The 21,524-nt window shown below is 42.8% G+C and overlaps 1 protein-coding gene across 6 annotated transcripts in view; it reads right to left on the reverse strand.

Annotated features, from left to right (window-relative positions):
• Positions 1-21,524, reverse strand: part of FIRRM (FIGNL1 interacting regulator of recombination and mitosis) — a 399,519-nt gene that overhangs the window by 276,851 nt on the left and 101,144 nt on the right. For all 6 annotated transcript variants that reach the window (XR_012235300.1, XM_073592830.1, XM_073592831.1 and 3 more), the window contains one exon: positions 11,178-11,262. Coding sequence is in view for 5 of the 6 variants with exons in the window: in XM_073592830.1 (XP_073448931.1) it covers positions 11,178-11,262 (85 nt within the window). In the remaining variant the exon portion in view is untranslated. The remainder of the gene's footprint in view (positions 1-11,177; positions 11,263-21,524) is intronic.

Below are 21,524 nucleotides of genomic sequence, written 5' to 3' on the forward strand. Positions count from 1 at the left end.
CCTGTTTGACTATGGGACAGGAAGTGAAATCTCTGAAATGGGACACAGATGGTGAAAAAAAAAAAAAAAACTGACAAGGGTTATAACACTCCCTTGCTCTATTGGGGGGGGGGGGGTTGCCTATATAGTCTTAAGTTAAGGCTCTGACTACGGCACAGCAGAGAATAAAGATGGAAGGACAATGGGGTTTATTTACTAAAGGTTAAGAGTGCAAAATTAGTTACATTTATACATAGAAACCAATCAGTTTCTAACCTCAGCTTGTTAAATTAAGCTTTGGCAATAAAACCTGGAAGCTGATTGGTTTCTGTGCAGAACTGTGACTAATTTTGCACTCTAGCTTTAGTAAATAAACCCCAATGTCTTTACTGCATGTGGAAGACACCACCTCAGAACAAAAAGGATGGTTTTGGTGACTGCCTTGTAATTGGGAATAATGAAGCATGGCCCCTTACAGGAGAGATCTGCTAACTTGGAGACAGGTCTGATAGACATGATAGCTACCAAAAATGCCACTTTGCAGTTGAGGCCATCTAAAAAGATATCCCTGATGGGTTCAAAGGCTGGTTTTGAAGGACAGAGAGAACCAAGTTGACGGTGCTGCAAAAGGCTGAATACACTCTGAATAAAGGTTTTGACAAGGCAGAGCAAAGCCAGAGGATTTTGAAAAATAAAACAATGGACAAGGTTGAAACCTTTCCTTTCAGAGTGCTTAAGGCTAAATTCTGGTCAAAACCTGATTATCCCCTTCCCGCCGAGCGTACGCAGATGTGCGTACTCGGCTTTCGGGAGTTATACCGGGATGATGCCTGCAGCTATCATCCCGGTACTGTTTTTTAGAGCCGGCGATCGGCTTTCCAAGTATAACAACCGATGCGGCTAAAAGCTACTCGGCTGTTATACCGGAGGAGCGGGAGGGGACACCCCCCACCCCGCAGCTCTAAGCGGGCCTCCCGATCCACCTGGAGGCCTAATCACCAATCTGCCACCTCCGGCGGCTACGGACAGTCTGGAACTAAGCTGTAAGTGGCTTCGTTCCAGCCTCCTAATTGTAAACGTGGAAGCAACGTCATGACGTCACTTCCCGTTTACTTGGCTGCCAATGGCACTGGTTTAAAAAAAATATACAGTATTCAGAATGATCTGAATACTGTGAAGTGCAAAGTCTTTTAGACCACCGATCCCTCCATAAAGAGTACCTATCACCACCTATTACTGTCACAAGGGATGTTTACATTCCTTGTGACAGCAATAAAAGTGATCAAAAAAATTTTTTTTTAAAACACAATTTATAAATATAAAAATAAATAAAATAAATAAGAAAAAAAAAAAATTTTTTTTAAAGCGCCCCCCGTCCCCGCGAGCTCGCGCAGCAAAGAAAAGGCATAAGGAAGTCGCGCCTGCATATGTAAACGGTGTTCAAATCACACATGTGAGGTATCGCCGCGATCGTCAGAGCGAGAGCAATAATTCTAGCACTAGACCTCCTCTGTAACGCTAACCTCGAAACCGTAAAAAAAATTTAAAGCGTCGCCTATGGAGATTTTTAGGTACCGTAGTTTGTCGCCATTCCACGAATGCGTGCAATTATAAAGCGTGACATGTTTGCTATCTATTTACTCGGTGTAACATCTTTCACATTTTACAAAAAAATTGGGCTAACTTTACTGTTTGGTATTTAAAATTCATGAAAGTAGTTGCGTTTAAAACACCGCTGCACAAATACCGTGCGATAAAAAATATTGCAACAATCACCATTTTATTCTCTAGATTCTCTACTATATATATATATATATATATATATATATATATATATATATATATATATATATATATATATATATATATATATATATATATATACATATACATATACATATACATATACATATATATATATATATATATATATATATATATATATATATATATATATATATATAATATGCTTGGGGGCTCTAAGTAATTTTCTAGCAAAAAATACGGATGTTAACTGTCAAAAACAGGCTTAGTCATGAAAGGGTTATAGAAAGGCCTGAATGCGAGGCACAGAGTAATTTCTGGGATTGAAGTGCCTGTGATCAAACCAGACAAAGGAGGATTTCCCAGGTACAACAGTAGATCTTTTTGGAAGTGGCTTTTCTTGCTTTCAGCAAGGTAGGAATGACAGACTCAGAGACCCCTCTGTAAATAGGTTTGCTTTTCTCCGGAGACATCGCGGGAACCCTGGATAGGTAAGTGTCCTAATATTAATAGGTCAGCAGCTACAGTATTTGGGGAGGGGGGGCTGGAGCTCCACTTTAAGAAATCAAGGTTTATGTAGCTAAACAAAAAAATAGGATTTTTATAACAGCTTACCTGTAAAATCCTTTTCTTTGAAGTACATCACGGAACACAGAGCCATAGTAGTTACAGGCCACCTTCAGGTGATTGACACTGGCACACCCTAAGACAGGAAGTCCACTCCCTATATAACCCCTCCCCACTACTGGGAGTACCTCAGTTTTTGTAGCAAAGCAATACATGTGTATACCAGAAAGAAGGGAGGGACCTCTGTGTCCCGTGATATACTTCAAGGAAAAGGATTTTACAGGTTACAGGTAAGCTGTTATAAAAATCCTATTTTCTTATCGTACATCACGGGACACAGAGCCATAGTAGTTACTATGTGGGATGTCCCAGAGCAATGCCAACTGAAGGGAGGGAGACACAACAAAAGTAGGGCACCATGAGACCACAGGACTTATACTGCTGCCTGCAGCACACTGCGCCCAAAGGCGACATCCTCATGACCGTTTACATTTACTTGATAGAATCTGGTAAATGTATGGACTAAAGACCAAGTTGCAGCTTTGCAGATTTGAGCCATGGAGGCTTGGTGATGCACTGCCCAGGGAGCACTAACAGCCCTGGTGGAGTGCGCTTTAATATGAAAATGTGGAATTTTCCGCTTTAAACCATAAGCTTGAACAATTACTTGTCAAATCCATTTAGAAATAGTAGATTTCGATGCTACCTGTCCTCTTGTAGAACCTTCAGGCAACACAAACCAAACATCCCTTTTTCGAATCTAAGCAGTCACCTTCAAGTAGACTTTGACTGCTCTCACCACATCAAGAGAATGTAGTGACTTTTCTTCCACAGAAAAGGGTTCTGGGAAAAATGAAGGTAGAACAATATCTTGGTTTAAATGAAAACCTGACACTACCTTCGGTAGAAAAGACGCAATACAACCTTATCCTTGTGAATAATTAAATATGGCTCTTTACAAGAAAGAGCAGCCAACTCTGATACCCTTCTTGCAGAATATATGGCTACCAGAAAAACTGGTTTCCTTGTCAAGAGGACCAAGGGAATATGTTGTATCGGCTCAAAAGGCTGTTTCTGTAATGCCGACAGGGCTAAATTCAAGTCCCAAGGGTTCAGGGATGACCTAACCGAAAGATTAAGCCACGTTACCCCCTGAAAAAAGCTAAAACAAAAGAGTGCGAAGCAAGTGGTTTTTGAAATAATACCAAAAAGGCGGAAACCTGGCCTCTGATAGTACTCAAGGCCAGCTTAATTTCTAATCCCATCTGTAGAAAGTCAAGGATTCTACATATGACATACTTCCTGGGGTGCCAACCCCTGGATTCACACCAGGAGACATATGCCTTACAGACTCCATAATATATGATTAGGGAGGCCGGCTTCCTTGCATTAACCAAGGTAGATACAACTGAACCTGACAGCCCACGCTTCTTCAGAATGTGGGTCTCAATAGCCAAACCGTTAAATTTAGCGTTTGTAAGGTAAGATGGAATACCGTACCTTGCGAGAGTAGGTCTGGACTTGGTGGTAGGGTCCATGGGACCCCTACCGCCATCCTTATGATCTTTGCATACCAAGATCTCCTGGGCCACAAGAATCACTGACTTCCCTTCGGGCTTGATCCTGCGAAGAAGTTGTGGACGCAGGCAGAAAGGCAGGGAATGCATAAATCAGTAAAACTGATTCCACGGGAACACTAAGGCACCTGTTCCGCATGCTAGCAGATCCTTTGTTCTTGACACAAAGTTGTTGATCTCTTTGTTGAACCTGGACGCAAACAGATCTATGTCTGGGATCCCCCATCTTTGACATATTATCAGGAAGATATCGGGGTGAAGGAACCATTCTCCCGGGAACAACTGCTGGCGACTCAAATAGACCGCCTGCCAATTTTATATTTCTAGAATGAAAACCTGCTGATAGGCAAGGTACATTGTTTTCTGCCCAAGATTGGATATGATTCACCTCTCTCTGGGCTGCACAACTTCTTGTGCCCCCTTGGTGATTAATATAGGCCACTGCTGTGGCATTGTCAGATTGGATCTTGACAGGACAGCTCCATAAACGAAACGTCCAGGCCCTCAGGGTCAAGCGCTCTGCCCGAATCTCTAGAATGTTAATGGGCAAGGTCATTTCTGATCTGGACCACTTCTCTTGGACAGTTGCCTCTTCCAGGACTGCTCCCAAACCTAAAAAAGGTTGGTGTATGTTGTTACCACTTTCCTGGTAACTGGCTATAGGAGGGGCCAGAACGTTTGTAAACACTCAAGGTGCAGTAGCCAGACCGAAAAGCAGAGCTACAAACTAAAAATGAAGATTTTCTACCTTATAAGTAGATATTTCTAGTGAGTGGGGAAATAGACCCATGGAGGTATGCATCCTTGATGTCGATTGACGTCAAAAGTTCTCCTCCTTGTAGGATGGAGACAATTGATCGGATCGACTCCATGTGAAAAAGAGAGGATATTCAGGAACCGGTTTAGATTCTTGAGATCCAGAATGGGTTTGACAACTCCATTCGGTTTTGCAGTGAAAAAAAGGTTTGAATAAAACCCCAAACTACCACTCTTGCATGGGGATAACCATGACAACTTTTTGCTAAAAGATGGTCCAATACTAGAAAGAGAGACTTTTTCTGGATCCTTAGGAACGTTTGATCTGAGAAAACGAGGAGACTTGAACTCTTGGAACTCCAGTTTGTACCCTAGAGTTATTAAAGAAGCCACCCATCTGACTCGACACTCTTTCTGCCAGGCCCTTGAGAACTACAGAAGTCTTCCCCCCACTCGAGCAAGCTGATGCCCCTGGCACTGGAGAAGGAGCTTGTTTAAATTAAATACATTTACTCATTTTCCTAAATGGAAAAAGGGGTACTTTTTCCACTAGAAATTCTTTGGATGTATTATCCAAAACATCCCAAACAGCCGTTTCACCGCAGAAAGGAAAACTAGCCAGGAGTTTTTTGCATGACGCTTCGGCTGACCAATATTTCAACCATAGTATTCTATACATATGTACCAGCCCAACAAAAGACGCGAGGCCTTAACGATAGAATCTCTCATAGCGTCTATTGCAAACAAAGCTACTAGGAGCTTACAAGATCCTGGGCCTGCTGAACAAGGATAACCTTGAGCACCTGTTTAAACTGGTTTCTCAAGAATTGACATTCACCAATTACTGTCAGGATAGGCTGAGACACTCAACCTGCCAGAGAAAACAATACGTTTTTTTAATGGGAATTCCAACCTTTTATCCGTTGGATCCCTAAGCATTTGAGCATTGTCTGCCGGACAAGCCAAACTTTTATTCAGAAGATATAGCAGCGTCAATTGCGGTTATCTCCCACCTTTAGTAAATTTTTTCATCCATAGGATTAAAGTGTGAAAAACTTTTTAGAAGGGAAAAAATGCTTATCTGGGTGATCCCACTCAGAATACCTAAGTCTTTCCAGCAATGAATGGACAGGAAAGGCATACTCAGTTTGAGGAGGCTTTAGGGAACCCAAACAAGAAGTAGGACACTCAGTTAAGGGTAGCATAAATGTGCAGTGGACCAAATCAGTAAGAAATTGCACCCACAATCTCAGATTGTGAAGCTGATCCTTCCGCATTTGACCCCTCAGAAGAGGAGTCATCAGCCTCTTCACGGTCTCCTGAGAGAAAATCATCTTCTCCCGCCCCCAGATCCTCAGTTTGAGGGTCCTGGGTAATGGAAGGCAACCTGTCGCATTTTATCCCACTCTGGGATGCGATTAAAGCCGCTAACCTTTCTTCCAATCCTATCATGGCTGAGGAAAAAAAAAAAAAAAACAGGATTTAAAAAAAACAGCTTACCTGTAAAATCCTTTTCTTTGAAGTACATCAGGGGACACAAAGCCATAGTAGTTACTATGTGGGTTATAGGCCACCTTCAGGTCATGGACACTGGCACGGCTAAGACAAGAAGTGCACTCCCTATATAACCCCTCCCACTACTGGGAGTACCTCAGTTTTGTAGCCAAGCAATATACGTGTATACCAAAGAAGGGAGGGACCTCTGTGTCCCCGGATGTACTTCAAAGAAAAGGATTTTACAGGTAAGCTCTATTTAAAAATCCTGTTTTCTTTTCATACATCAGGGGACACAGAGCCATAGTAGTTACTATGTGGGATGTCCCATAGCAATGGCAACTGAAGGGAGGGAGACACAACAAAAAAGGTAGGGCATTAAGGCTAGAGGACTTCTACTGCAGCCTGCAGTTCACTACGCCCAAAAGCAATAACCTCAAGACCTTTTACATCGATTTGATAGAATCTGGTAAATGTATGGACTGAAGACCAAGTTGCGGCCTTGCAGATCTGAGCCATGGAGGCCTGGTGATGTACCGCCCAAGAGGCACTAACAGCCCTGGTGGAGTGCACTTTAACATGAAAAGGAGGAATTTTCTTCTTTAGACCATAAGCTTGAACAATCAGTTGACGAATCCATTTGAAAATAGTAGATTTTGATGCTGCCTGTCCTCTTTTAGGACCTTCTGGCAGTACAAACAAAACATCTGTTTTGCGAATCTGAGCGATCTTTAAATAGACCTTGACCACTCTCACTACATCAAGGGAATGTAGTGACTTCTCTTTCCTAGATCGAGGCTCTGGGAAAAAAAGAAGGCAGAATAATATCCTGGTTTAAATGAAAACCTGTCACTACCTTCGGTAGGAATTCAGGATGAGGCCGCAATACCACCTTATCCTTATGCATAATCAAATATGGCTCTTTACAAGACAGAGCCGCCAATTCTGAAACCCTTCTGGAAGAGGATATGGCAACCAGAAAGATTATTTTTCTCGTCAAAAGAACCAAGGGAGTTTCCCGAATAGGCTCAAAGGCTGTTTCTGTAAAGCCGACAAGACTAAATTCAAATCCCAAGGATTCAGGGGTGCCCCGACGGGGGGGATTAATCCGCGTTACCCCCTGAATAAAACTACGTACCAGAGAGTGAGAAACAAGAGGCCGTTGAAAGAATACTGATGAGGCCAAGACCTGGCCCTTGATAGTACTCAAGGCCAGCTTAATTTCCAATCCCATTTGCAGAAATTCCAGGATCCTACCTATGACATACTTCCTGGGGTGCCAACCCCTGGATCCACACCACGAGACATATGCCTTCCAGGCTCTATAATAAATGCCTCTGGAGGCCGGCTTCCTAGCATTAACCAAAGTAGACACTACTGAAGGATATAACCCACGGTCCTTTAGAATGTGGGTTTCAATAGCCAAACCGTTAAATTTAGAGTTTGTAAGGTCGGATGGAATACCGAACCTTGTGCGTGAAGGTCTGGCCACAGCGGCAGGGTCTTAGGGTCCCCTACCGCCATCTTTATGATCTCGGCAAACCAAGATTTTCTGGGCCACAAGAATCACCTCTTACTGTTCCTGCTTGACCCTGCGAAGATGGCGCGGAAGCAGCAGGACCGGAGGAAACGCATAGATCAGTGAAAACTGATCTCATGGAAAGACCGAGGCGTCTGTTCCGCACACTAGCGGATCCCTTGTCCTTGACAAAAAGTTGTCGACCTTGTTGTTGAATCTGGATGCGAACAGATCCATGTCTGGAACACCCCATCTTTGACATATTGACAGAAAAATGTCGGGGTGAAGGAACCATTCTGCCGGAAATAATTGTTGGCGACTCAAGTAGCCCGCCTGCCAATTTTCTATCCCTGGGATGAAAATCGCCGATAGGCAGGGAATGTTTTTGGTGACTGATGTAGGCCACAGCCATGGCATTGTCGGATTGAATCCTGACAGGGCAATTCCGTAGTCTGAGCGTCCAGGCCTTTAGGGCCAGAAGTACTGCCCAAATTTCTAAAATATTGATGGGCAAGGTCCTTTCTGACCACTTCCCCAGGACAGATGCTTCTTCCAGGACTGCTCCCCAGCCTAGAAGGCTGGCATCTGTTGTTAGTACTTTCCAGCATACTGGTAGAAAGCCAGCAACCTCCAAAAGGGGAAATACTATCAACCACCAATTGAGGCTCTGACGCACCTTGGGGGATAAGCACATTGGAAAGTCCAGAGAGCCTGGACTTTTTTGTTCCAGGCTGACAGGATGGCGTTTTGTAGTAGTCTTGAATGAAAAAGCGCACAAGGAATGGCCTCGAAAGAGGCCACCATCTTTCCTAACAATTTCATGCACAGCCGAATGGAAGGATTTCTCTTTGTTTTGACAAGTCGAATCAGTTCCTTTATGGAGCTGACTCTTGCCTGGGGTAAGAATACCTTCTTTTGAACGGTATCTATGATCAGCCCCAAGTACTGTAATCTCCCCTTATGGTTTTAAGAAAGATTTTTCTATGTTGAGAATCCAGCCTAGGAATTCCAGGTAGCTTACGGCTGAGATTAAACTTTGGTTTAGACCTGTGACTGATTGATCTACTAAAAGCAGATTGTCTAGATAGGCTAGGATAGTTATACTCCGAGCCCTTAATCTGGCTAAAGGAGGATCTTTGTGAACACACGCGGTGCGGTGGCTAGACTGGACTGCAGAGCCACAAACTGAAAATGAAGATTTTCTACCTCGAAGCGTAGAAACTTCTGATGGGCGGGAAATATCGGCACGTGGAGATATGCATCTTTGATATCGATTGATGCCAAAAATTCCCCTCCTTGCAAAATGGAGACAACCAATCGGATTGACTCAATGCGAAAGGACCAGATATTTAAGTGCCGGTTCAGATCGTTGAGATCTAGAATGGGTCTTACCTCCCCGTTCGGTTTTGGAACCGTGAAAAGGTTTGAATAAAACCCTGAACCCTGCCTGTGGGAACCTCTGATATCACCTTCTAGGACAAGAGATGATCCAGAGCTAGAAAGGGAGACTTCCTTTTCCCTGGATCTCTGGGAACGTTTGATCTTAAAACACAAGAAGGGGGGAATTCTCGGAACTCTAGTTTGTAACCTAGAGAAATTGAGGAAGCCACCCATCTGTCTTGACATTGTCCCTGCCAGATCTTTGAAAATTGCAGAAGCCTTCCCCCCACCCAAGCGAGCGGGGGCGCCCCTTCATAAGGAGGCTTTAGTATTTTGCTTTGCGGGCTTTCTGCCCCAAGTCCTCTTTTGGCCCTGGGACTGCCCCTGAGGTCTTCCTCTTGAGCTCGACGGTGGAGGCCGTCGAGACTGCCTAGAGGCAGATGCTCCTGGCACTGGAGAAGATGCACGTTTAAAGGAGAAATGCTTAAAATTCTTCTTTACTGGTAAGACAGAACTTTTCCCATTAGAAATCCTTTGGATATATTTATCTAAATCGTCTCCAAATAACTGTTCACCATGAAATGGGAAACTGGCCAAGAGCTTCTTACACGGCGCTTTGGCTGACCAATTTTTCAACCATAGGACTCCGCGTGTATGTACCATTCCTAGCATAAGCCGTGAGGCTTGAATAATAGAATCCTTCATAGCATCCACCGTAAAACATAGTGCTTCTGATACGCCAGCCCATTGCTGGGCCTGCTGATCAGGAATAATCTTAAGTGTCTCTACAAACTGGTCCTTTATGGACTGAGACACTCCAATTGCTGCAAGAGCCGGCTGCACCACTGAACTTCCCAAAGGAATGTTGTTCTTAAAAAGAAATTCCAACTTTTTATCTGTTGGATCCTTCAACATTTGTGCATTGTCTACCAAACAAGTGAGATTTTTATTTACTGAGGAGATTGCAGCATCGATTACTGGAACCCCCCCATTTCCTATAGAATTCTTCCTTCATAGGATAAAGTATAGAATACCTTTTTGGAGGAAAAAACTGCTTATCCGGGTGCTCCCATTCAGAATACATCAGCTTTTTTAGCCATGAATGGATAGGAAAGGCATCCCCAGATGGGGGAGGCTTTAGTGATCCCAAACCAGAGGTGAGCTCATCAATAGACTGCGCTACAGGCAGCAAAAAAGTTGAGCGAACCAACTTAGTAAGGGAGTGTACCAAACTTTCTTGTGAGATTATTCCCTCTATATTAGGATCCTCGGAAGAGGAGATATCAGGTTCTTCCTGATCTTTTGGAAGAACTTACTGATCCCCTGCCCCTTGCACCTCAGTATGAGGGTCCTGAGCATTGGATGGGAAACTGCTATGCTTGGATCCACTATGAAAAGTGATCATAGCATCAATCTTCTGTTCCAAACCTGAAATGGTAGAAGAAAAAACCTCCTGGGTGATATATAAAAGGGGTGAAGTGTCCAGTGCTGCTGCAACATCAGTCCCTCCTGACGGCTCACTCTGACCAGCCGCATCACTCTGAGGATGACAACATTTTCTTGGACATGGATTCAGGTTGTTGTAAAACAATCGATCCTTTAGAACCCTTTGGGGAGTTCCTTGTCCTCCTCCACTCATAGCCTGATGCACAAAGCAGAGGCACTACCAGAAGGAATGCATACACTGCTAGGGCTATAGTCCAGCAAAAATTGCTGCTATTAATGCCCAGCCTGAAGCAGTAACAATGTGTCAAAAGGAAAATGCCTGTGTCACCAAACCTGAATGCCACCTGTTTGCTCTTGTGTCCATCCACAGCCAGCAGCAGCAAACAGCGTGCTTTTAAAAGCTTGCCTCCACGTACACCTGGCGTCAGAGAACGCTGACGCCATCACCTGAAGGTGGCCACATAGTAACTACTATGGCTCTGTGTCCCGTGATGTACGATAAGAAAAAGTAACAGTAAAGGTCAGGTAAAGGCATCCTTAACATAAACCATGCTTACAATCACCAATTACAATGAAAAAAGTAAAACATATGTAAGTCTAATATCTAATTGGAAGCTAAAAAAATATAATACTTCAAAACAGACATAGGTTTGTACATTTAATTTTAGAAAATAAACCATCGTGTGTTTACTCACTTGATGATGAATTTCCATGTGTTTGCATGTAGCGCATGATCCATTTTAGACACTATAGTGCAAATATCTAAAAATGTATGTAGTACTGTGTGAAAAGAAAAAAAAAGCTGTAAAAATCCTATCCTAGGAAATGATGAAGAACAAAGTCAAAATTATACTCTGCAACCTAACTGAACCCTCATTATGCATATTATGTATTTTACAAATTGCTAGATTTTGACAGCGTTAACCACTTACCCACTGAGCACTTAAACCCCCTTCCTAACCAGACCAATTTTCAGCTTTTGGTGCTCTCACATTTTGAATGACTCAGTCATGCAACACTGTACCTATATTAATTTTTTGTCCTTTTTTTTCACACAAATAGAGCTTTCTTTTGGTGGTATTTACTCACCGCTGTTTTTTTTTATTTTTTGCGCTATAAAAGAAAAAAGACCGAAGATTCTGATAAAAAAAATGCATTTTTCTTTGTTTCTGTTATAAAATTTTGCAAATTAGTAATTTTTATTCATAAATTTTGGCCAAAATTTATACTGCTACATATCTTTGGTAAAAAATAACTCAAAACGGTGTATACTGTTTGGTCTTTGTGAAAGTTATAGAGTCCACAAGCTATGGTGCCAATCCCTGAAAACTGATCACACCTGATGTACTGACAGCCTATCTCATTTCTTGAGACCCTAACAAGCCAGGAACGTACAAATACCCCCCAAATGACCCATTTTTGTAGACATTCCAAGGTATTTAGTAAGGAGCATGGTGAATTTTTTGAAGCTTTAATTTTTTTTACCCACAATTCTTTGCAAAATCAAGATTTTTTTTTTTTCATTTTTTTTCACAAAATTGTTATATTAGCAGCTTATTTCTCACACAAAGCATATGCATAGCACAAATTACACCCCAAAATACATTCTACTACTCCTCCTGAGTATGGCGATACCATGTGTGAGACTTTTACACAGTGTGGCCACATACAGAGGCCCAACATGCAGGGAGAACCATCAGGTGTTCTTGGAGCATAAATTACACATATAATTTCTTGACTACCTCTTACACTTTTGAAGGCCTTGGAGCACCAGGACAATGGAAACGCCCCAAAAATTACCCAATTTTGGAAAGAAAACAACCCAACGTATAATCCATGAGGCAAGATGAGTCTTTTGAACATGTCATTTTTTTCTACAAGTTTTTGGAAAATGTGTAAAGAAAATAAAAACTTTTTTTTTTTTTACACAAAGTTGTCCATTTATACAATATTTCTAACACATAGCATGTACATACCAAAAGTTACACCCCAAAATAGATTCTCCTACTCCTCCTGAGTACGGCGATACCACATGTGGGAGACTTTTACACAGCCTGGCCACATAGAGAGGCCCAACATACAGGGAGCACCATCAGGTGTTCAAGGGGCATACGTTTCAAATCTAATTTAACTACCTATTACACTTTTGTGAGGCACTCAAATGGCATGGATGAGAACTGATGTGGCATGGATGAGCCATGGATGGGGATGGCTGAGTATGGATGGGATGACTGAGCATGAATGAGTATGGCCAGGTACGCCTGAGTACGACTGGGTATGGATGGGATGGCTGAGTATGGCTGAGTATGGCTGAGTATGGCTGAGTATGGCTGAGTATGGATTGGGGTGGATGGGATGGCTGAGCATGGATGGATGGATGAGTATTGCTGAGTATGGCTGGATGGCTGAGCGTGGATGAGTATTGCTGATCAGGGATGGATAACAGAGCATGGATGGATGCATGAGTATTGCTGAGTATGGATGGATGGAGGAGTATTGCTGCATATGGATGGATGAGTATTGCTGAGTATGGACGGATGGAGGAGTATTCCTGTGTATGGATGGATGGAGGAGTATTGCTGCATATGGATGGATGAGTATTGCTGAGTATGGACGGATGGAGGAGTATTGCTGTGTATGGATGGATTGACGAGTATTGCCGAGTATGGATGGATTGATGAGTATTGCCGAGTATGGATGGATTGATGAGTATTGCCGAGTATGGATGGATTGATGAGTATTGCCGAGTATGGATGGATTGATGAGTATTGCCGAGTATGGATCGATGGATGAGTATTGCTGAGTATGGATGGATGAGCATGGATGAGTATTGCTGATTAGGGATGGATGGCTGAGCATGGATGAGTATTGCTGATTAGGGATGGATGGCTGAGCATGGATGAGTATTGCTGATTAGGGATGGATGGCTATGGATGGATGGATGGATGGATGGATGGATGGATGAGGCTGCAATGGGCACAAATCAGCGCTGTGGGCACTACAGATCCAGCCCATAGTGCTGCTGCACCCGATCTCTCCCCTCTCCGCTCACACTGTACCGATCGGTACAGAGAGGGGAGAGAGGAACCGGACATGACGCCGGTTTGTTTACAAGTGATCACGCCGTCATTTGACGGAGCGATCACGTGGTAAACGCCCACTGTCAGCGGCCATTTACCATGATCCGTGATGTGCCCGGTCCTCGTGGCAGTCAAGAATATTCCTGGGTGTGCGCCCCAGAGGGCGCGCGGGAGCGTGATTCTGGGAGGAAGTCAATGTACGCCCTCACAGAGTTATCGAGTCACGCTGTAGCCATCATTCGGTTATGGTGTGGTCATTAAGTGGTTAAAGAAGAATTCCGGCATGGATATTCATACATACAGTAGTTACATTGGTAAAGCTTAGACCAATATAACAATGTATATACCATATCTGTGGGATCCCTCTAGAAGCTGGAAATCACTGTAGACATTACTACTACTGTAATCTCCACTAGCTTCCGAGTCCTTCCTGACTGGGTGAGGTAAAGGCGGCATAGTGACATAACGCTTTCCACCTCGTCCAATCCGATAATGCTTTGCACTCAATGAGAGAAAGCGTAATGGTATAGCAGCTGACCTCCTGTGTACACAGTGCACCAGGGCAGCCACTCCATGCTGGACCAATGTAAAAAATATCTATACCTGGAATTCTTTAAAAACATTTATATTGAAACTCTGATCCCCATGGGGGCGTTTGCAGGACTTTGTGGAAGTTTGGCAGAGGGAGGTTATGGATGAGTGGATCTGCAATATTGTGAGATTTTAACTGCTGCTTAGACTCACAATTAGATCCATCATTGGAACTATGGAGGGGCATACAAAAATATCAAGTCATGATTGAGAAAGTACTGCAGGAATTTCAAATAAAGGAACATTTGGAGGGTTAAACATCCAAGCGGTAGAGATTATACATACTCACATGCACATGTGTGCGATTCAAGATTAGATTATATCCTACCAGAATATCAGTGGTTGGATTCTTTAATAACAGTATTGATTAAAACTAACGCTGTTCAATCGTGCCCCGGTCTTAAAAATGAACATCTTAGGGAAGCAAAAAATAATTTTTCATGGAGACTAAATGGCTCCCTGTGGCAAGAACATTAGGTTATGGAGAAAATAGTGTCAGAAATAGATAAAGTATGTTCTTGCCTCTAAGGCCCTATTCACACCTGAGCGTAGCGTTTTTAGGCAGAAAGTCGCGTGATTTTGTACAGATCAAAAGGTCACCAATGTAAAAAAGCAGAAAAACGCCCAAATCTGCCTAAAAAAAAAAAAAAAAAAAGTTCCAGAATTTGTTTGAGCTTCAGGCATTTTGGAGCTTCTGGCTTCAGGCGTTCTAGAGTGGAGATGTGAACCATCTCCAGAGAATAATTGATTTTTTCCCTCCAGCGTTTTGTAGCTTCAGGCTTCAAGCTACAAAACGCTCAGGTGTGATTGAGGCCTTAATGACCCATTAAACACTTGTGAAGCTCGTAAGGCATACATCAGAGGCGTTTAATAGCTATAGAAAATCAGAAAAGGGTGAAGCTGAAGAGGAAGATTAATGCTCTATTAAGAGAGAGGCGAACTATAACAAAAGCAGCCAGACAAAAAGACATTAATTTATGGCGGTCTCTGATGGGGAAGAGAGAGGAATTTAAAAAATGTATGCAACAAGAAACAAGGCGTGCATTTAATATTGCTGCAAAAGAAAGGTATCGATGGAGGAATAAACCGGGCAAAGTATTAGCAAGGATGCTGAGGGATAAAAAAAAAAAAACTACCACATATTTAGCTAGAGTAAAGATCAAAAAGAGTGAGCTGGTATATTCTACATCTGAAATAGCGAAGGTATTTTACAATTATTACAGTAAATTATGTAGGGTAAATCGGGAGGGAAAAGGCCTAAAAGGGGGAGGAAAAAAAAATAAGTGATGCATTGCCAAGATATGTAAAGGCAGTCAAACTCCCGAAGATGATCTAAACATGTTGGAAAAAAATAATAACAGAGGAAAAGATAGCACGGGCAACATGGAGCACATCAGCATGGAATCATCTGGGGCCAGATGGCTACTGGATAGCATATTATAAGAAATTTCAATGACACCCCCCCCCCCACACACTTTATGTAAGTGTTTGAACCCATTAAGCGAGGGAGTAAGTATGAGTTTTTAAGTTGCATATATTACTCTGCAGTTGAAGGAAGGGAAGGACTTACTTTACCCTCAAGTTACAACTTGCTACTTAATAAATATTGATGTGAAAATATTTGCCAAGATACTGGCAGAAAGGTTAAGATCTATACTGCTGAAATTAATTTACATAGATCAAGTGGGTTTCATGTCGAGACAGGAGGGTAAAGATAATTGTTTAAAAATGTTGGTCTTAATTCACAGGGTCAAGAAGGATTCCCAGCCGTATTTCCACCAACAGAAAAATAAAGAGTTTCATACATAGTTAGGTCGAAAAACGACACAAGTCCCCCTAGTTCAACCAATAAAAAAAATAAAATAAAATAAATCACAAAATCCCATATACACAATCATCTGCGAAGCCTGAAATGGTACTTTTAATCCCAGACCCTATATCATTTATAAAGATATTAAAAAGTAAGGGTCCCAACACTGAACCTTGGGGTACACCACTAATAACCTTAGACTTAGACCATTCAGAGCGAGAATCATTAACATCTACTCTCTGCATTCTATCTTTTAGCCATTTTATTATTAATTTAGAAACTGATCTTTCCAAGAAGGTAGACTTTACCTTACATATTAGCCATGTGTGGGGAACTGTGTCAAACGCTTTTGCAAAATCCAAGTACACCACGTCCACAGCCACCCCTCCGTCCAAGGTTTTACTTACCTCCTCATAAAAATAAACCAGATTTGTTTGCCATAAATAAATAATAATAAAAAAAAAAAAAAATGTAAAAATAGAAAAAAGCGTTTGACAGGGTCGACTGGGAATTCAGGTTTGTGACCATTTGACAAAATTGGGTCTATGTGATAAAATGTTGAGGTGGATGTCAGCGTTATATTGGCACCCTACTGCAAGAGTCTGGGTTAATGGTACCTTGTCTCAATCCTTTGAGATATTTATTGGTAAAAAGCAAATATGCCCCCTCTTGCCAATGCCATTTGTCCTTTCACGAGAGCCACTTCTAGCTTTGATCAGAGCTAATGTATATATTTTTAAAGAGGTATCACACTATTATAGTATAATTATAGATTTATTATTTTATATTTCTCGTGCAAGAGTTACCCTCCTAATGAGGTAGAAGAACTGAAACAGTATGGGAAAATAAAAATTTTTAAAGTTAATAGGGGAAGTCTCCAAACTTAAAGTTAATAAAGTCGGAGATCTTAAAAATTACAGTACCAATTAACCACTTAAGGACCGGAAGATTTTCTTCCTTAATGACCAGGCCATTTTTTTGCGATACGGCACTGTGTCAATTTAACTGACAATTGTGCGGTTGTGTGACGCTGTACCCAAACAAAATTGATGTCCTTTTTTCCCCACAAATAGAGCTTTCTTTTGGTGGTATTTGATCACCTCTGCGGTTTTTATTTTTTGCGCTATAAACAAAAAAAAAGACCCACAATTTTGAAAAAACACAGTATTTTTTACTTTTTGCTATAATAAATATCCCAAAAAAATTTAAAAATAAATATTTCTTCATCAGTTTAGGCCAATATGTATTCTTCTACATATTTTTGGTATTTAAAAAAAACGCAATAAGAGTATATTGATTGGTTTGTGCAAACATTATAACGTCTACAAAATAGGGGATAGATTTATGGCATTTTCTTTCTTTTTTTTTTTTTTTTTTACTAGTAATGGCAGAGATCAGTGCTTTTTAGTGGGACTGTGACATTGCGACGGACAGATCGGACATCTTTTTTGGGACCACTGACATTTATACAGCGATCAGTGCTATAAAAATGCACTAGTTACTGTATAAATTACACTGGCAGGGAAGGGGTTAACACTAGTGGTGATCAAAGGGTTAAATGTGTTCTTTGGGAGGTGTTTCTAACAATGGGGGGAGTGCACTGACTGGAGGAGGAGAGAGATCGCTGTTCCTTATCACTAATAGGAACAGACGATCACACTCTACTCCCCTGTCAGAACAGGGATCTGTTTGTTTACATTGACAGATCCCTGTTCTGGCTCTCTGTGGAGTGATCGCGGGTGGCCAGCGGACACTGTAGGCCATTAAGGAGAGAGTTGCAGTAGTCAAGGCGGGAAATAATTAAAGGAGTGAATAGGTTGCTTTGTGGTGTCATTAGTCAGCTGGAGCAGCTGTGATTGGTATCTGTGTGCAGCACCTGGGCTCCTGATACCCCTGGGATAGGACTTATACAAAGACGAGGAATTCTGGCTTGACTCTGACCCACCTAACCGTATGCTTGTCCTAGTCATTCACTGAGAAAATATTGAAGCCAGCCAGGAAATTGGCATTCTCTGGGGGAGACACCTCCGTGAAGACTCCTAGGACCTCATCCCCTGTTGGCTACCAAGGCTTCCCCTTTATTGCCGTTGGGCAATATAAGCTTGTTTGACCCATATAGCATATGCTGTTTTGGGTCCCAACCTTCCGGTAAGCCTCCATTCACTTGGGTGGTGGTATTCTCACAATCCTTTGTTTATATATATATATATATATGACACTTTTGTGAAGGCTCCCAGGACTACATACTCGGCCGATCACTACAGCTTCCTTCCCATTGCCGGTGGGCAATACAGGCTGGTTTGACCCATACAGCATATGCTGTCTTGGGTTCAAACTTTGTGGTAGGCCTCCATTTATTTCGGTGGTGGTACTTTCACTATCTACCTGTTTATGCACATGGTGACCACAAAGGTTTTACACAACGATGGACTATGATTCACTAATATATATGATGGACATATACAAATATTAGAGATTTTTTCACTTTATGTATTTTAAATTTTTAGCGCTACACTTTGTTACATTTATCGTTTATAGCAAAATTTCTATTTGCCGTGTTAGCTGCTTGCACAATTGAGTAAGCGCAAAGTTATTTTGTTTTTTCTGTGTCATTAGTCAGGAAGGGTCGATTTCTGGAGATGTTGCGGAGGTTAAGGCGGCAGGATTTAACCAGTGATTGGATGTGGGGGCTGAAGGAGAGGTCAGAGTCAAGGGTTGTACCCAGCACCCAGGCATGTGTGCAGGGACCAATGGTTGTGCTGTTGCTCTTAATGGTAAAGTGTGTGGGGGGGGGGCGAGAAGGAGGAAATATAACAAGCTCAGTTTTACAAAGATCGAGTTTGAGAAAGTGGTGCGACATCCATACCGATATGTCATTCAGTAAGTTTGAGATCCGTGAGGAGATCGAGGGGGTGAGTTGAGAAATGGAGAGATAGATCTGGGTGTCATAGGCGTAGAGGTGGTATTGGAAGCCATGGGAGGTTATGAACTGGCCCAGGGAAGAGGTATAGAGCGAGAACAGGAGTGGCCCAACGACAGAGCCTTGGGATACCCCAACAGAGAGAGGAAGAGGAGCGGAAGAGATGGAGTTGTGACACTGAAAGTGCGCTGAGATAGGTAGGAGGAGAACCAGGATAAAGCAGAATCACAGAGGGGAAGGGAGTGTAGTATGCTGAGGAGAAGCAGGTGGTCAACTGTGTCGAAGGCATCAGAGAGGTCTAAGAGTATCAGTATGGAGTAATGGCCATTGGTTTTAGCAGTTAGTAGGTCATTGGTGAGTTTTAGTAGGGCAGTTTCAGTGGAATGTTGTGGACGGAAGCCGGACTGTAGGGGAGACGAGAAGGTTGTTGTCCATGAGGTAACGACTCATTCGGTCATGGATAATGCGTTCAATGAGCTTGGAGGCAAATGGGAGCAGGGAGATGGGTCTTAAGTTATTCAAACAGGTGGGGTCTAGTGAGGGTTTTTTTTAAGTATGGGGGTAACCAGTGCATGTTTGAACGGGGAAGGAAAGGTGCCGGAGCAGAGGGAGAGGTTGAAGATATGGGTTAGGGAGTTTAGGATAGAGTGGGAAGGTGGTCGCAGTAATTGTGAGGGGACAGGTCCAGGTGGTGAGGTGGGCCATGGAGGGGAGTTTATCAACTTCATCGGTGGTAACTGGGCAGAAGGAGGAGAGCATTGTGTGGTGTTGGACCTGATGTGTTGGGTAGGGGAGGAAGTTGAATGCTGGATATCTCCTTGCGAATTGTGTCGATTTTGCTTTTGAAATGGTTGGCAATCTGTTGAGCGGTAAGCAAGTTGGTGGGTGGGGGCAGTGGGGGGTGAAGTAAGAAATTAAGGGTAGAAAAGAGTTCACGATGTTTGGATGAGAAGGTTTTGATGAGAGTGTTGTTAGCAGTGTGGAGGCAGGAGTTGTATTTGAGAAGGGCAGATTTGTAGAGGGTAAAGTCTTGCAGGGATTTAGATTTACGCCATGCTCGCTCAAGAGCACGGCTGTGTCTTTTGGGACTTCTGGTGTCGTCTGTTTGCCAGGGTTGTGGCAGATGGGGCCTGGTTCTGTGTGTAGAAAGAGGAGCAAATACATTTAGGGAGGATGACAGCGTGTTGTTGTAGATGGAAGTGGTTAGGTCTGGGCAGAACAGGGGTGCGATTATGTCGTAAAGGCCATCAGTAGCAGAATGAAGAAGGGAAGGGTTGAGGTTGCGAAGGTTTTTGTGGGTAGTGGTTTGTGGGTTGGCAGCATGGGAGGTAGGAGACAAGAAGAGTGTGAAACGGATAAGGTTGTGATCAGAGAGAGGAAAGGGGGGGTTAGAGAGGTTGCAGGGAGTGCAGAGAGTGGGAGAATACGAGGTTGAGAATATTGCTGTTGGAGTGAGTGGTGGTTTGTGTCCATTGTGTTAGGTTAAAAGAGGAGGTTAGGTTGAGTAGTTGTTGCAGTATTAACATTGATTGGCATGTTAAAGTCACCTAGGATGATGGAAGGTACTTCAGAGGAGAGAAAGTAGGGTAACCATGCAGAGAAGTCATCCAGAAAGCATGACACTGGTCCAGGAGGCTGAAAAAAAAATAGGATTTTTGACTTATTGTAAAATCCGTTTCTCTGGGTTCATTGACAGACACAGCCTTCTTTATTCAGAACGGTAGGGTTGTATCGTCTCCTCAGGAGTAGGACTAGGCAGAACAAAAACAAAACACCTGGCTATGCCCATGGGGTGTCCTCAGTCAGTATATAACACCCTCCCTGCTCTAGGTATTCAGTTTAGTAGCAAGCAGTAATAGAAGTATCAAAAAACTCCATAGAGGGGTGGGTGCTGTGTCTGTCGACGAACTCGGAGAAACGGATTTTACGGTAAGTCAAAAATTTTATTTTCTCATTCGTTCATTGACAGACACAGCCTTCTTTATTCAGAACCATAGGGACGTCCCAAAGCAGTGCCAAACATGAGGGGTGGGACAATGAAAAATCCCAAGGCTAACACAAGAGCCAACCAGGTAACAGGAGCATCACCCAGGACAAGCTGGAACCCAACCTGAACAATACCCCTTCAAAAAGGGAAAAGACCCTCTAAACAGCAGTCCGCAAAAAACTCGCAGTCAAAAGAGGCATCTGCAGATGCCAACCCATCATTTTGGTAGAACTTGTGAACATGTACCCCCAACGACCAGTGGCCGCCTTGCAAACTTGCACAACAGACGCCTGATGACAGAAGGCCTAAGAAGCACCAAGCGCCCGAGAAGAATGCGCCGTAACAGGGAAAAGAGGAACCCAATCCCTGACAGAATAGCCCAGAGTCAACATCTGTCCAATCCATCCAGAAACAGGTCGCAGAAGAAGCAGACAGTCCCTTTCTTGGCCCGTCCGTGAATATCGTGAGCCTGACCTCCAAACAGACTCAGTGGCTGGCAAATACACCCGAATCCCCCAAAAATACATCCAGGGCAAATAAGGTAAATTCCTTGGGATGTGCTGACCAGGGACACAAGAAAGGCAACACAATGTCCTTATTCAAATGGAATTCCAAGGACGGAATTATGGAAAAAGGGCGAAGCACCACCTTAAC

Source organism: Aquarana catesbeiana, linkage group LG07 (assembly GCF_042186555.1).
Source record: "Aquarana catesbeiana isolate 2022-GZ linkage group LG07, ASM4218655v1, whole genome shotgun sequence".
Taxonomy (NCBI): domain Eukaryota; kingdom Metazoa; phylum Chordata; class Amphibia; order Anura; family Ranidae; genus Aquarana; species Aquarana catesbeiana.